Source organism: Lissotriton helveticus, chromosome 11 (genome assembly GCF_964261635.1).
Source record: "Lissotriton helveticus chromosome 11, aLisHel1.1, whole genome shotgun sequence".
Lineage (NCBI taxonomy): Eukaryota > Metazoa > Chordata > Amphibia > Caudata > Salamandridae > Lissotriton > Lissotriton helveticus.
The window spans coordinates 1,061,634,809-1,061,648,848 of NC_136072.1; the positions used below are offsets into that span (position 1 = coordinate 1,061,634,809).

The window sequence follows — 14,040 nt, forward strand, 5'->3', positions numbered from 1 at the left end:
ACTGCATCATCTGCGTATATGAATGCTGGAATACGTTTTTTTATTAACCAGTGGAACATCCCTAACCCACATTCACTAACTTAGTTTCAAGGTCATTTACATACAACAAAAATAAAATAGGTGCAAGCACACACCCCAGTCGAACTCCCCAAATCACTGGGAAGGAAGATGAACACTCTCAACCATTTACTATACTTAACTGGTGTGGATAAATCCCAGTGAAAGTGTCGCAAAAAAACAACCAAGTCCACCTCAAGTCCCAGGGATATTCAAATATCCCAGAGCTTGGACCTACTCACACAGTCAAAGGCACTGGTTGAGTCTATGACTGCCAACTGGAGCAAGCTACTCATGGCGAAATTATATTTGGAGACAAGGTGAAGATTTAAACATTGCTCCATCACGCCAATGCCCTTTCTAAAGCCAGACTTAACAGGCAGAGTTTATAACATTAGTGAGGAGGGGTGACCAGAACCCTGGGTTCTCTTTAAAGATGTCCATAGGAATCCCATCGGGACCAGGTCCCTTTTTAGAAGGACTATTGGGAATGGCCTCAAAGCCTCATCTGGTGAGAATTGAATGTTCAAAAGTAACACAGAATCAAATGTTCTGCTATTGTTTCTAGAGGTATTAGAGCAGTAAATTCTACTAAAATGGTTTATCCACCTATCGGGGCCAATGTGAGTACTCACTTTATCAGGCAACAAACCTGGAGCAAGGCCAACACATACTGCCTTACAGAAAGCCTGCGGGTCCTTGGCCTGAGAAGCAGATACCAAGGTTTCCTGTTTTTCATCCTTCAAGTTGGCCTTTCTTTTCTTTAATGCAAAGGAGTAATCCCTCTTACAGACATTAATAGCTTCCTTATCTCTAGGAGGCCACTGCAATTCCCTCCTTAGTCTATTATTTGCAACTCTGCAAGTCTTATCGGACCAGGATTTATTGAGTCTCATTCTATTACCTATGGGCCTCATGAGCATATCTCTTATACAAGAAGTTAATTCAGCAAAGCACCTCAATGTTACATTGTGTCCAAGTTCCTCTGATGTACAGGAATTGACCAACCCCCACACACTGCTGTAATTTTACACATTATGGACTTTGTATTTACAGAATGCCAAACTAACCTTTGCTCAGCATCTTTTGTAGCAATTGGCTGCTGAGACTTGATATTCCACCTGGGCCTATTAGATGGAACTTTGATGGAGAGTATTAGCGGGTTATGATGGCTATGTACAGTTGGTAAAACATCCCCTTCCGAGACTAGGGAATGCAAAGTTCTAGAGATAAAGACGTAATCAATTACAGAGCAAGGCCGCTTCCCATGTATGTCAGAATAGTAGATGCCACAAGATTAGTAGCAGCTCTCTCTTGATCATAAGTTATAAAGTAAGTGTATAGAGCACACCCCCTGGTATCCATATTATCTTCCCAATTAAACTCAAATAGATCTGGGCATAAAGTTGAGGAGGCTAAGGTAGGCATGGTGCCCAATCTTGCATTAAAATCACGAACTACTATTAAATTAAATGATGCACCAAGGTAAACATTCCTATCTGCTAATTTTTACACAAGCGCGAATTGCCTGTGGAAATTCTGATTGTCCCTGGCTGAAAAACCATTACTGTAGAAATTAACCATTAAAAAGTGGAACTCCACCTCAAGTCAAATGCCTCCATACTTTCTCCCTCCGCCTGTATCTTCATTATTTTTCAGCTTTGAGCCAAGTTGCGAAGCCCCCCCCCACCCCACGTAGCCGGACCTGAGAGTGTTGGGGAAGCTGGAAGATTGAAACATGTATATATATCAATAAACACTTCATCCAGCTCCCAAGATTCCTGCAGGAGTACAATTTCGTATCTGTTAAGAGCACACCGGCATTCAATCAATAGCTTGGAAGCCAACCCAGCAATGTTCCAGCAAAGTAGTCTCAACTTTACATTAGAATGACAAGGATGTTTTATCACCTGACCCATACTGCAGACCACAGAGGTAGGACAAATTCAGACAAGGGGCTGTTTTCACCTTCTGTTAAACATAATACGGAGGTACATTGGCAACAATCAGTGTTCAAAACTTGATGTCCAGTGAGCGGGCCTAAACTGCCCAACATTTCCAGCGGAAGGGTGGGGGTAGTCTTACAACCAGGGGGCACACTAACCGTTATCGGAGAAACCGGAGTGCCCACAACAATTTCCGTATTGTTATTTTATCTCATGTTACATTATGGTTGGTTTTGTTTAGCAAAGCTTTACTCATTTCTTGACCTCTTGACACAGTTGAGTTCTGGTTAGTGATTTGTAGTTTTACCAACGAGTAAGGAGGTAATTCCTCAGACCAATTCTTTGTCTAGTAAGTGTAGGGGATTTGGTTGTTGAGCAGGGATTTTACCCTGCTGCAGGGCTCTAATGGAGCCATCGAGGGGCTGCACAGAGCATGTCTTACAAGCTTAGACTTAAGCCAAGTAAAGGCAAGTCTTTGGTTATCCCAGCACGAGGGACTGTGGGGGAATGGTTAGAGGTCTTGCAAGAACCTCTCTCTTTCTTTCTTGAGAAAGAGAGAATGGCTGGATTTGTGCCTTTCCATACATCCAATACACATAAATGTTTGTGTTGTTACTCTGTCTTGGAGTATTTCAGTTTCTGACCTGGTTCTATAATTGCCTCTGTAACTCTACCTGTGTCCCTGTCACGTTGTCTTGGTGTCTAACCTGTCCACATCTCTATCTTATTTGTAATTTTCCAAGCACCATTATTTCAGTGTTCTTGTGTTTGAAATCCACTCAAAGATAACAAGAAAGTAACTACCGTGCATCACACAGATCAGTAACAGACAACTGTTACAATCCGCTTTAAACTTTCATCCACATCCCATCAACACAAGCCACCATAGCTAGTATCATTTCATTGAGTCCCATACTTGTTTGGACTTGACCACCAAAAGTTGATGAATAATTTGACACTCAATGACGCACAATGTACTACACAAACATCTGGTATTTGCTTTTGAAATATAAGCGGTTAGATGTTTTTTTCTTTACTCGATTATATTTGCCATTTTCTATCTTTTTAATATTAGTATGGATCCTCTGCCTATTCTTTTCTTGTGCCCTCTGCGATTTTGAGAATTTGAAATATTGTATTATAACAACACGTTCCAAATTAAATACAATTATTTTAGAACTGAACAAACATCAATATAATATAAAAATCCAAGAATATTTCCATGAAATACAATAAAAATGAACACCATATCCACATACAAATAACTTAGAACGATGCTTAACACCATTTTCATTACCTTAACTTGTGAATGCTTCTAGTGTTTGAGTCTTGGCCTCGTCCATAAATATATTTTTATATAAAAAGTGTATATACCTGGGGATCTATATACTCTAGCATGGTTTTAGTTATAACCTACACAATGGCCATCTCTACATGCCAGGTATTCCTTTATTATCATTTCTCCTAGCAGTGAAATATTAAAGAGGAGTGGTTCATGTGCTGGTCCAGGATTTATTTACATGCAATACAAATATTCGTTTCACTTTAGCGACTTTTCCCAGTCCCCATGATATTTAGCAAGTCCAGTATTCTATCTTATCCTTGCTTCCCACACCTCTCCTGGAGATACTACCTCTATAGTTGAAGTTAAACTGAACTGCTTAATCCTGTGTGTAGCAGCATATAGTGGACTCTTGTAAACATGGCATCTCCTTGTTTTCTTTTAAATGATGTTTTGAAACGACCAAAGCCCTCAAAACTTTAATCTAGAACATTGTTGAAAACAGCCTAGTAGGGAGTTCCTCACAGAGCACCATAACGTTTGAAATTAGAGTGTAACCTGATCAAATCTTCTGAGCCAAGGATAGGCCACAGTGCACATAGCATTACATTGCATCCCTTTTGAAGTTATTAAATGAGGCAATCGAGCCAAGCCTTCTTGGCCCATAAAGAGGAAGCTTAAGTCATTAATCATTTGACAGTCGAGCAGATACTTGGAAGGATTTTGAAAACCTCTTTTTAATTTCAAAGGTTAGGATAAATATAATAGGTGATCTTGGGAGGTATGGCTGGAGTGCCCCTTTAATCATGCTAGGTGCTGCACGACTTGCATTGCAGCTCAGTAATTTATGCCAGCTTACCCTTTCAGAAGCCACCTTCTATTTGAACAGAACAAGATGGAGATATCTGATATTATGAGTCACATCTCACAGAGCATCCACATGTGTCTAAAAATGGGATAGTCTGTTTACAGGGAATATGGCAGATGGAAAATCAAAGAACAGGACTTAAACAGAGAGCGAGAAATCATGTCATGAAATGCTTACCAACATCGTGAATAAATCTTTCGATTTTGGACTGCATGCCCCAGTATCTGAACTCCACTTTGCAGAGCTTGTAGGCGCACATGATTGGGTATTTACCCAGGTTGTTCTGATGCTCCTCAATCCAGTCTTCCGTCAAGGGCCCTCTTTTCGTTTTCAAGGACTTGTACAGCTTGGGGTCCTCTTCTACCTTGTACTCGTGTGGAGGGATCAGATCTTTCACGATGTCGATGGGATCTAAGGAGAACAAAGCAGGGAGCCCAGTTTCTACAATGTACTCAAACCTTCCTTCTGTAAAAATATTTGCTCTCTTTCAGGGGTGTCCAATGTTGGCCCAAGGCGGCCTGATCTATATCATATTTCTAAAGGAAAATGATTTCCATTATGATTCATTGTGTATATGCCTAGCCTGAACATTTCCCATGGATCCAAGCCTGGTGCACATATGTTGGACACTCCTGCTCTATTTATATATCATCAGTTGAACTATAGTTTATTTTTGTAATTAAAAATGTCAATACTTAACTGTGGACCATTCAGCCCCATGCTCCCCTCCAACCTCATCCCAATACCAGCAGCAAACCACAACTTTCCATTTTTATTTGTATTAATTCTTTAGAGTTTTTATACTACGGAACAACCATTTGTAAACCAGATGAAGATATTTACGTAATATGTACAAACTGCAAGCGATAGTAAATTGCAAAAAATAATCAGTCAGTAATGTAAGTATTTCAATTAAAAAAACAAAAACAAAGCATAGATACATGAAAAGGATCTTTACACTGAGCCAAAGGGAAATAGTATCAGATGTTTGCCAAGTACAATTGGCAACGCATTTCAGATGAAAGTATCAACCCTAATATCAGACTGATTCAGGGTTTTACTGTCCTTGCACTTTTATGTTTTTACCAGAGTACAGAACTGCTTATGAGATTTCACAAGCTCCTGTGATAACAGAACGCATGTTGCTAAAGCATAATATCTTTCACTGCTTCACTTGAAAATGGCAGCCACCATGAAAAGCCCTGGAGAGCAGAGTGGCTTCCTCAGGCTCCCACCAAGTCCCAAAGGTAGGACTTTTCTATAAGTAGAATTGGCACGAATCTGATTCACGATTTGTTCGAAGACCCCTTTGCCACCTCGAATGATCTCTACCTGGATTTGATTGGCCAATATTTGTCACTGCTGCAGCACTGTCTCTATATGATCCGTGCTCTGGGATCTTACAAATGATCAACAGCGGCTCCCTCTCAGGTAGGGTCACGAGGGCAGATAATCTGAGCTCCAACCATTCTCAAGAACTCTGCAATAAAATGATTAAAGGGACCATACAGTGTAGAGGCAGACAGTCCCAAGTGCCCGCACCTGAATTGCTAGCAATCACTAACAAAACACGTTCTAGAATATTCCCTGGTTTGATGTCATCGGCCTGGTTTTTGAGACCAATTGTGACATCATTCACTCGATGACCCCTTTAAGAATATCTTAGGGAACTCCTGCCTGCCCCTTTTTCCATACTAAGAAATGGAGCCAAGAACTCCTGTAATCTCCTCCCTGTCCATATTTCACATCTTCCTTACTTGTTACTTCCCACACTAACCTTTACACTCCGCTCCAGAAAGTGCAAAGTTGTTCATACTAGCAAGGAAAAGGCAAATTGTGCCAATAAGAAATAGAAGGCAAGCTCTTTCCTGCAGTAAAGGTTGTTTTTTGCTCACTCGAACTTGAATAAATCCTACCATTATTGAAATGTTGGGCTAGGGGCACACAAACTTGGAACATGCAACATGCTTGGACTTAAAATGCACCCAACAGGGCCACTTAGTATGGCTTGCTATTTTTAATAACTGCAACATGTACAAGTGATGAAGTAAGTACCCTTCTGCATGTCATAGCTCGAGACAACATTTTTCTTGAACTACACATTCTGTTTTTATGGCTGGCGTTATCCAAGACTTTTTGATTTTACTATCTATTTATCTATATCTAAAATGCATACTTAAAGCGGCTTTCAGTCATCCCTCTTCATCTATTGGTCTACTGGGAGAGGTTTGGCTCAGCGGCTAGAGCGGCTGACTTCAGAGCACGGGGCTCACGGTTCGATCGCCGGCGGCGGTTCCGGTCAGCACCATGTGACTGAGCAATAGCTCACTTAATCTCCCCTATAGCCCCAGCGCCTTAAGACCCTTAGGGATGATTAGTTTGTGCTTTAAAAATACAGGATTTACGATTTTTTATTTATTTTATTGGTCTTTTGTTGTGTCATTCACGTATTTCTTCAACCTATCAAAGCACACAGCCTGGGCAATAGGTCCGCCCACTTCAGCCATTGGTTAACTTCATTGTGAGTGACGGGATGAAATCTCTTTCACCAAAAGACCATCCACACACGAAGTAGTTCCCTTCAGTGTCTGGGACTACTATGGCAATGTGTGTTTTCTGAGTGAAAACAATGTTTTTTACTTTAGCCATGTTTTAATATCTGCAGGGGTCCAGCAGCTCCCCAAATATAAAAGGTTGCAAAGGACAAAACAAAATAAGTACAAAGTCAAAAAGCTGGCATTCAATGCCAGACCTATTGACTTGGCCTTGTGAACGTGCAGATCACACCAGGCCCACCTCAGCCACACGAAAATAACTGATCACGTTGGAGGTAAAGGAGACTTTAATAGCCACCGCTCGTAATTTTTATAACCCCTAGGACCGTTTTACAAATGTATTAATGTTACTTTTATTCTTTCCTTTTTTCAGCTCAATCATAGGAAAGCTCGAGGCAGAAAGTGTTTAATAGGGAATTGAATTGAACATGAGCAGTCTTCTCCGAGTCAAGGAAACAATTTCATTTCCCTGCTTGTACTATGTGCCAGTACTACACTGACCATGGGCACGCGTCACAAAGATGCGGCTGACACCTCACATGCTCCTGGATTCTATGCGAAATTCCTCTATGTGAAAAAAAAACTTGTTGGCCTCATTCTTCTAGAAAGTAATAAATCTTAATCTGGTGGTGCAGAAAGACCTTGAAAGGATGTATAGTCATCTAACAAAATGACAGCTTATGCATGGAAACCTACGCCAGCCGCTGCTTTGCTTGCATAATTGGTAAACAGACAGAATATCGAGTTTTTTATTTCGATTTACACTAATATCGAGTGCAGAATATCGGGATACAAAAATATCGACTGTCAAAATATCGATGTAAAGAATATAGAGTCTAAGGTAAGTAATGTAGTTTTTAACAATATCGAAGTTATTAATATTGTTTTAAAAAATATGAGTCATTAATATCCTTTGCAAAAATATAGTTGTTAAAAATATCGTTTTTTAGTTAGTGTTATGTATTTTAGTGTGTATTTTAAATGAATGTTTTATATTTTTTTGTCTAAGTATTGTATTTGTTTTTTAATATATGTATTACATTTTTAGAAGTTATACATTGTATTTTAAGTAAGTTTTGCGTTTTAGTTCCGTAGTGGGTTTATAGAGGAATAGGGTGGGAAGTAATTCAATTATAATTAATTAATTAATTAATTAATATGTATGTATTTAATAATTTGTATTATTAATTGTGGTCATTAATGTATTAATTATTTATTAATTGGCTGTTATTAATTAATTGCTAATTATGTTAATTGTGTCTTTTTTTAGGAGCGGGTGGTGGGTTGATAGGGGAGTAGGGTGGGAAGTAATTTAATTATAATTAATTAATTATTGAACATTTTTGATTAATTCATTTTTATGTATTTAATATGTTTTATTGTTAATTGTGATAATTAATTCATTATTTATTAATTGGTTAATTATTATTAATTAACTGATACTTATGTTAATTGTGTCATTTTTTGTAGGTGTGGGTTGTGTATTGATAGGGGAGTAGGGTGGGAAGTAATTTGATTTTAATACATTTAAAATATTTTTATTATAACATTTTGTTAATGTTATTTTATATTGTAAATTGTGTTGATTTACATTTTTTTTAATTTTTATTTTGCTTGTTAATTGTTATTAACTAACTGATGTTTTTCAACATTGGTGGTGTCACTTATAGGGGATTATGGTTGGATGTAAATTATATATAACTAATTAATTATGTGTTAATTAATGCTAATTAATTAATTAAATTTAAATATGCTAATTGTGGAATATTTGTGATGTCTCAGTTATGGGGTTTATAGTTGTACATTTTTGGAAGAAATTTGTTAAAAATGTATTTATTATTTGATGTTAATTGTTATTAATTTATTAATGTTAAATTAGTAATGGAAATTGTGTAAAAAAATTGTTTGTTTTAGTGTTTATTGGGGGAGAGGGTGGAAAGTAATTTAGTTTAACTAAATGAATCACTAGTTGATCATTAATATTTATTTATTAATTGATAAATATTTTTGGTACTTGATTTGTTTTTATTTTATTTGGGGATTTAGGTTCAATAGCTGTAATCTTTGGTTTTATCCCCTCTGCTATCCAACACTTTCCCTAATGTTGCATTCGCTGGGGTGGGGATAGTAATTTATTCTCCTCCGCTATCCAACACTTTCCCTACTGTTGCACTCGCTGGAGTGGGAATAGTAAATTATTCCCCACCGCTATCCAACACTTTCCCTATGCACTCGCTGGAGTGGGAATAGTAAATTATTCCCCTCCGCTATCCAACACTTTCCCTACTGTTGAACTTGCTGGAGTGGGAATAGTAATTTTTACCCCTCCGCTATCCAACACTTTGACTACTGTTGCACTCATTGGAGTGGGAATAGTAGTTTTTACCCCTACGCTATCCAACACTTTCTCTACTGTTGCACTCGCTGGAGTGGGAATAGTAAATTTTCCCCCCTTCGCTAACCAACACTTTCCCTACTGTTGCACTCATTGGAGTGGGAATAGTAAATTATTCCCCTCCGCTATCCAACACTTTCCTTACTGTTGCACTCGTTGAAGTGGGAATAGTAATTTTTACCCCTACGCTATCCAACACTTTCCCTAGTGTTGCATTAATTGGAGTGAGAATAGTAAATTATTCCCCTCCGCAATCCAACACTTTCCCTACTGTTGCACTTGTTGGAGTGGGAATAGTTATTTTTACCCCTACGCTATCCAACCCTTTCCCTACTGTTGCACTCGCTGGAGTGGTGATAGTAATTTTTACCCCTACGCTATCCAACACTTTCTTTGCTGTTGCAGTTGCTGGAGTGGGAATAGTAATCTTTACCCCTCCGCTATCCAACACTTTCCCTACTGTTGCACTCCTTGGAGTGGGAATAGTAATTGTATCCTCTACCCTATCCAACACTTTCCCTACTGTTGCACTTATTGGAGTAGGTGTGTGTGTATATATATATATATATATATATATATATATATATATATATGTATATATATATATATATATATATATATATATATATGTGTGTGTGTGTGTGTCTGTTTATAATTTTTCATTTATTTCTAACATTTTATAATTTATTAAAATAAGTATTTAATTATTAAGTAAATATATATATATTACACTTTATATAGGTATGTTTAATTTATTTTGATATTACATTTATTACTTTTGTTAACATTTTATAATAATTTGAATTTTTTTTCAGTTATATGTATTCTTTCATTTACTTTATATTATTGTTTATACATTTTTAAAAAACAATATTTTTAACTTCAATATTTTTAACAACTATATATTTTGTCTCTATATTTTTGTACTTACCATTATGAAGATAGGATGTCGATATTGTTGACATCGATATTTATGTCCCGATATTTTGGGAACACGATATTTTGTCCATCGATATTTTGTCAGTGATCTGGCATAATTGTGGAAAACTGTTGTGAATTCCATTTTCACTTGTGAGAATATATACACGTGTATGCGCAAATGAATATAAAAAACAGACCAAGTGTAAGTGCACTTCTTAACTGCTTTGGGGGATTTTTGTTTTTTTATCTCCATGGAGAAACCCCTTCCCCTACACTGCCACTGTTTTCTTTTTTTTTGTTCTTTTTTAGGGAGTTGGGGATGGGGGGGGGGGGGGGTTGGCTCTTCTACCTCTCTAGAAAGAAATTAAAATCTGTCATCCATTTTAAGCGGGAGGAGAGGTGGCAATATGGTTTGGAAATACCTAAAAATGTACAGGTTTGTGGTTGTGCAGAAACTGCCAGGACATTGCATTTTATGGCACCTTGGCATTTGGACAGCAGTTCTTACCGCTGACAAAGCTGATTGAACAAATTGTTCCTGGTCACCTCCTTGAAGTGTATAGTTGCAAGGGCATTAGATGTTGTGTGTCTTCTTTGGGAGGTGTTGGGGGAGTCTTGCGTGGGGCTCTGGGACCTACTTTAAACATGGTGCTTCCTACTTATCGCCACTTAAATATTGCAAACAGTGTGAGAATAGATGCAGTTGTCTGTGGAAGCCCCCTTTACCCAATGATCACAGGAGCCAAGAGCTTCTTTAGTTATATTTATTACCCGGAGCGCCAGGATACACCGCTGCTTTGTATGCGGTCGGCGCCGATAATCAAAATGGCCGCCTTCCGCTTCCTGTTACTCCCTTCCGGTTCCGGCTAGGAAAGCTAGACCGTCACCACATATCTCCCTCCTTTATGCAACCCTTAAACAAAACAGTCTTACTTGTAGTCCATTTCGTAGTCCTTAAATCTCTCCGGCTTCCTCACTGTTCTTCCTGCTCTTGTCGTGTTGGCACGATCATGCTGTTCCCTTCTTTGTCCTTCTGTAACCGTACTAGTCCCTGCTTTCTCACCTTCGTCGCTCGTGTCCATCTCTTCCTTTCCTTCTCTCCTCACTTCCTTAAGTCCTCCATTTTCTCCTCTTCCTCTCTCGCTCTCTTTCCCACATCAACTTGCTGTACGCCTTCTTCTACTTGCTCATTCCTTCTTTCTCCACTTGCTTCCTCTCTTTCCTCTACATTCTCTTCCTCCTCACACGTCTCGTTGCCCCAATTTAGTATCTTACTGCACTTCGCCATCCTGTCTTGCGACCATATTTTCCCGTCGCTGAGGAGTGCTGATCTAGCATATGGTTCCAGTACTTGAAGGGGTGGTGTGAACTTACTGTCCCCTTTTCTCTTGAGTGTGGCTACTTTCACTCTTACCCAATCACCTTTCTCTAATGTTACTCCTTGTACATTGTGTCTTTTGTTAAAGTGTTCAGTGTATGTCTCCTGTGCCCTTTCCAAGTTTCTCCTGACGACTGCTGGAGACCATTTGCTCTGCACAACCATCTTCCTCCACACGGCATTGTCCTTGGTAAAAGGGTCTCTCCCTCTCAGAACTTTGAACGGGCTGTACCCTGTGCTGCCCGGAGTGATGCGGTAGGCCCACAGCATTTTTGGCAACTCTTTCTCCCAGTCCAATCCGTCACTGATGGCTGCTTGAATAGTTCCCATGATCACCCGGTTGAAGCGTTCAACCTGCCCGTTTCCAGAAGGGTGATATACTGGAGTGTGTTTGACCTCTATTCCGTTTCTTGATACAAACGCTTCCCATTTCGTTGAGGTAAATTGAGGGCCGTTGTCACTGATGATTACTTTAGGAATGCCTTCTTTGAGAAAGATGTTTCTCAGAAACATTATCACTGCGTCCGTGTCCATGCTCTCTTGTACGTCGACCTCTGGCCGTGCAGCAAGTGCAGTAAGTGTTGAATCACCCCTTGGGGGGGCACTACTTTGTCACCCCTGAGTAGGAAAAGGGGGTTTTCCCCTAGTGACAATTCTTCACGCACCTCCCAATATCTCCTTAATGTCTCTTTGAGATGTCTCTTCTCTGGCCATCCATGGATCACGTAGCCCTTGACCGTTTCCAGATCTTCGTCCATTTTGTAAGCGTCTTCCCATTCCTGGGCACTGATTACTCCTTCCATGTCCTGAATGGTAGCAACCACGTAACCTTCCCATTTCGGAGTCACTTGCACCTCCGGGCCTTCTTGTGTGGCTGCTCGACTCAGAAAGTCAGCCACCCTATTTTGTGGTCCTGGTATATGTTCTACTTCGTATACAAAGTCCAACAACCTGAGTGTCATTTTTGCTATGCGGGGCGTGGCGTGGGCATGACCGCTCGAAGTCAACACTTTTACCAGCGGCTTGTGGTCTGTCCTTACTAGAAACTTCGCTCCCCATAGATATTGCCGAAATCGTTCCATTCCCCACACCACTGCCAGCATTTCTTTCTCAATGACGCTAAACTTTTCTTCGTTGGGCGCCAAGGATCTCGAAGCGAAACTGAGGGTGGACATCTCACCGCTCTCCGACTTCTGCATCAGCACAGCTCCCAGACCGCGATCACTCGCGTCAGTGGTGAGAATAGAACTCGCTTCCGGGTCGAATCCTTTCAAAGGTATCGTCGCGCCTAGTTCCTGTTTGAGCATGGCGATTTCCTCCTGTTCTTTCTCTTGCCATTGGAATCCGTTCTTCTCCTTAAGTAGTTGTCGCATGCAATGTGTTTTAGTAGCAAAGTTGGGAATAAATTTGCTATAGTACTCTGCCATCCCCAGGAACGACCTGACGTCTTCCTTCTTCCCTTGGGTGGGCGCATCCAAAATAGCTTGCATGTTGGCTCTCTTTGGCTCTATTCCTTTCTCACTCCCTTCATGCCCTAGGTAAGTCACGGACTGAACCCCAAACTTGCACTTGGACCACTCGGCCGTCAATCCATTGGTCTGCAACGTGCGTAGTACCTGTTGCAGCTTTTCGTTGTGTTCTTGTCTGGATGCCCCCATGACCATGATGTCATCTTGGAAGAACTGAACCCCCTCCATCTTCCTGAAGAGTCTGTGCATGAGGTTCTGGAATACGGCAGCTGCCGAGACCAATCCGAAAGGCATCCTGACAAATTTGTAACACCCGAACGGCGTAATAAACGACGTGAGATGGCTGCAAGAGTGATGGCGCTTCACCTGATGGTATGCAGAGGACAGATCCAACGTGGAGAACCACTTCACACCTTTCGTCTTGGCCAACATCTCGTTGATGCGGGGAAGGGGGAATTTGTCCACCAAGATATTTTTGTTCAGTTCTCTAAGGTCGACACATAGCCTCACCTTCCCGTTGGGCTTCTGCGCCACCACCAATGGCGATAACCATTCAGAGCTGTCAATGGCCTGTATTACCCCGCTCTTCTCCAGTCTATCCAGTTCAGCCTGGACCGCCTCTCTGCACCTGAGAGGGATATTCCTTACTTTGTGTACAACTGGTTGAGCACCCTCCTTCAACTTGATGAGGTGTTGGTATTTAACCAGCTCACCTATTTGTCCATTGAACACCTTGGGGTACTCTCTGCGCCAAGCTTCGGTGTCGTCGACACGTTCCATGTCCATCAATAGGATTTTCTCCACTCCTCCCGGGTTCAATTGTATGCCAAGGGCACCCTGGTCCTTTCAGCTGAGTACCGATGGGCCTTTCTCGGCAATGTATAGTTTGCACCTGGCTTGTCGTCCTCGAAATTCAAACAGGAGTGGACAGTAACCCAGCATGGGTATCCTCTGTCCTGTATATGTGACAGGTCGTAAGTCCATCGGATGTAGCTTCTCCTTTATCCTTGTCTCAAACTCTCTCTCCCATACCTGCTTCTGAATTATGGTGATGGGAGCTCCGCTGTCCGCTATCATTTCTATGGGTATGCCTCCTATGTGCATGTCCAACCTTGGCTTGTCCGATTCCGTGCATCCCACATCCAATATCTGTGTATCAATGTATAGAA

The 14,040-nt window shown here is 40.5% G+C and overlaps 1 protein-coding gene and 1 long non-coding RNA gene across 10 annotated transcripts in view; one reads left to right on the plus strand and one right to left on the minus strand.

Moving 5' to 3' along the window:
• PITPNM2 (phosphatidylinositol transfer protein membrane associated 2) overlaps positions 1–14,040 on the minus strand; it is a 1,093,290-nt gene that overhangs the window by 395,157 nt on the left and 684,093 nt on the right. For all 8 annotated transcript variants that reach the window (XM_078667590.1, XM_078667587.1, XM_078667588.1 and 5 more), the window contains exon 7: positions 4,331–4,564. In XM_078667590.1, the coding sequence (XP_078523716.1) occupies positions 4,331–4,564 (234 nt within the window). The remainder of the gene's footprint in view (positions 1–4,330; positions 4,565–14,040) is intronic.
• Positions 1–14,040, plus strand: part of LOC144792527 (uncharacterized) — a 72,296-nt gene that overhangs the window by 25,069 nt on the left and 33,187 nt on the right. The window lies entirely within an intron of this gene.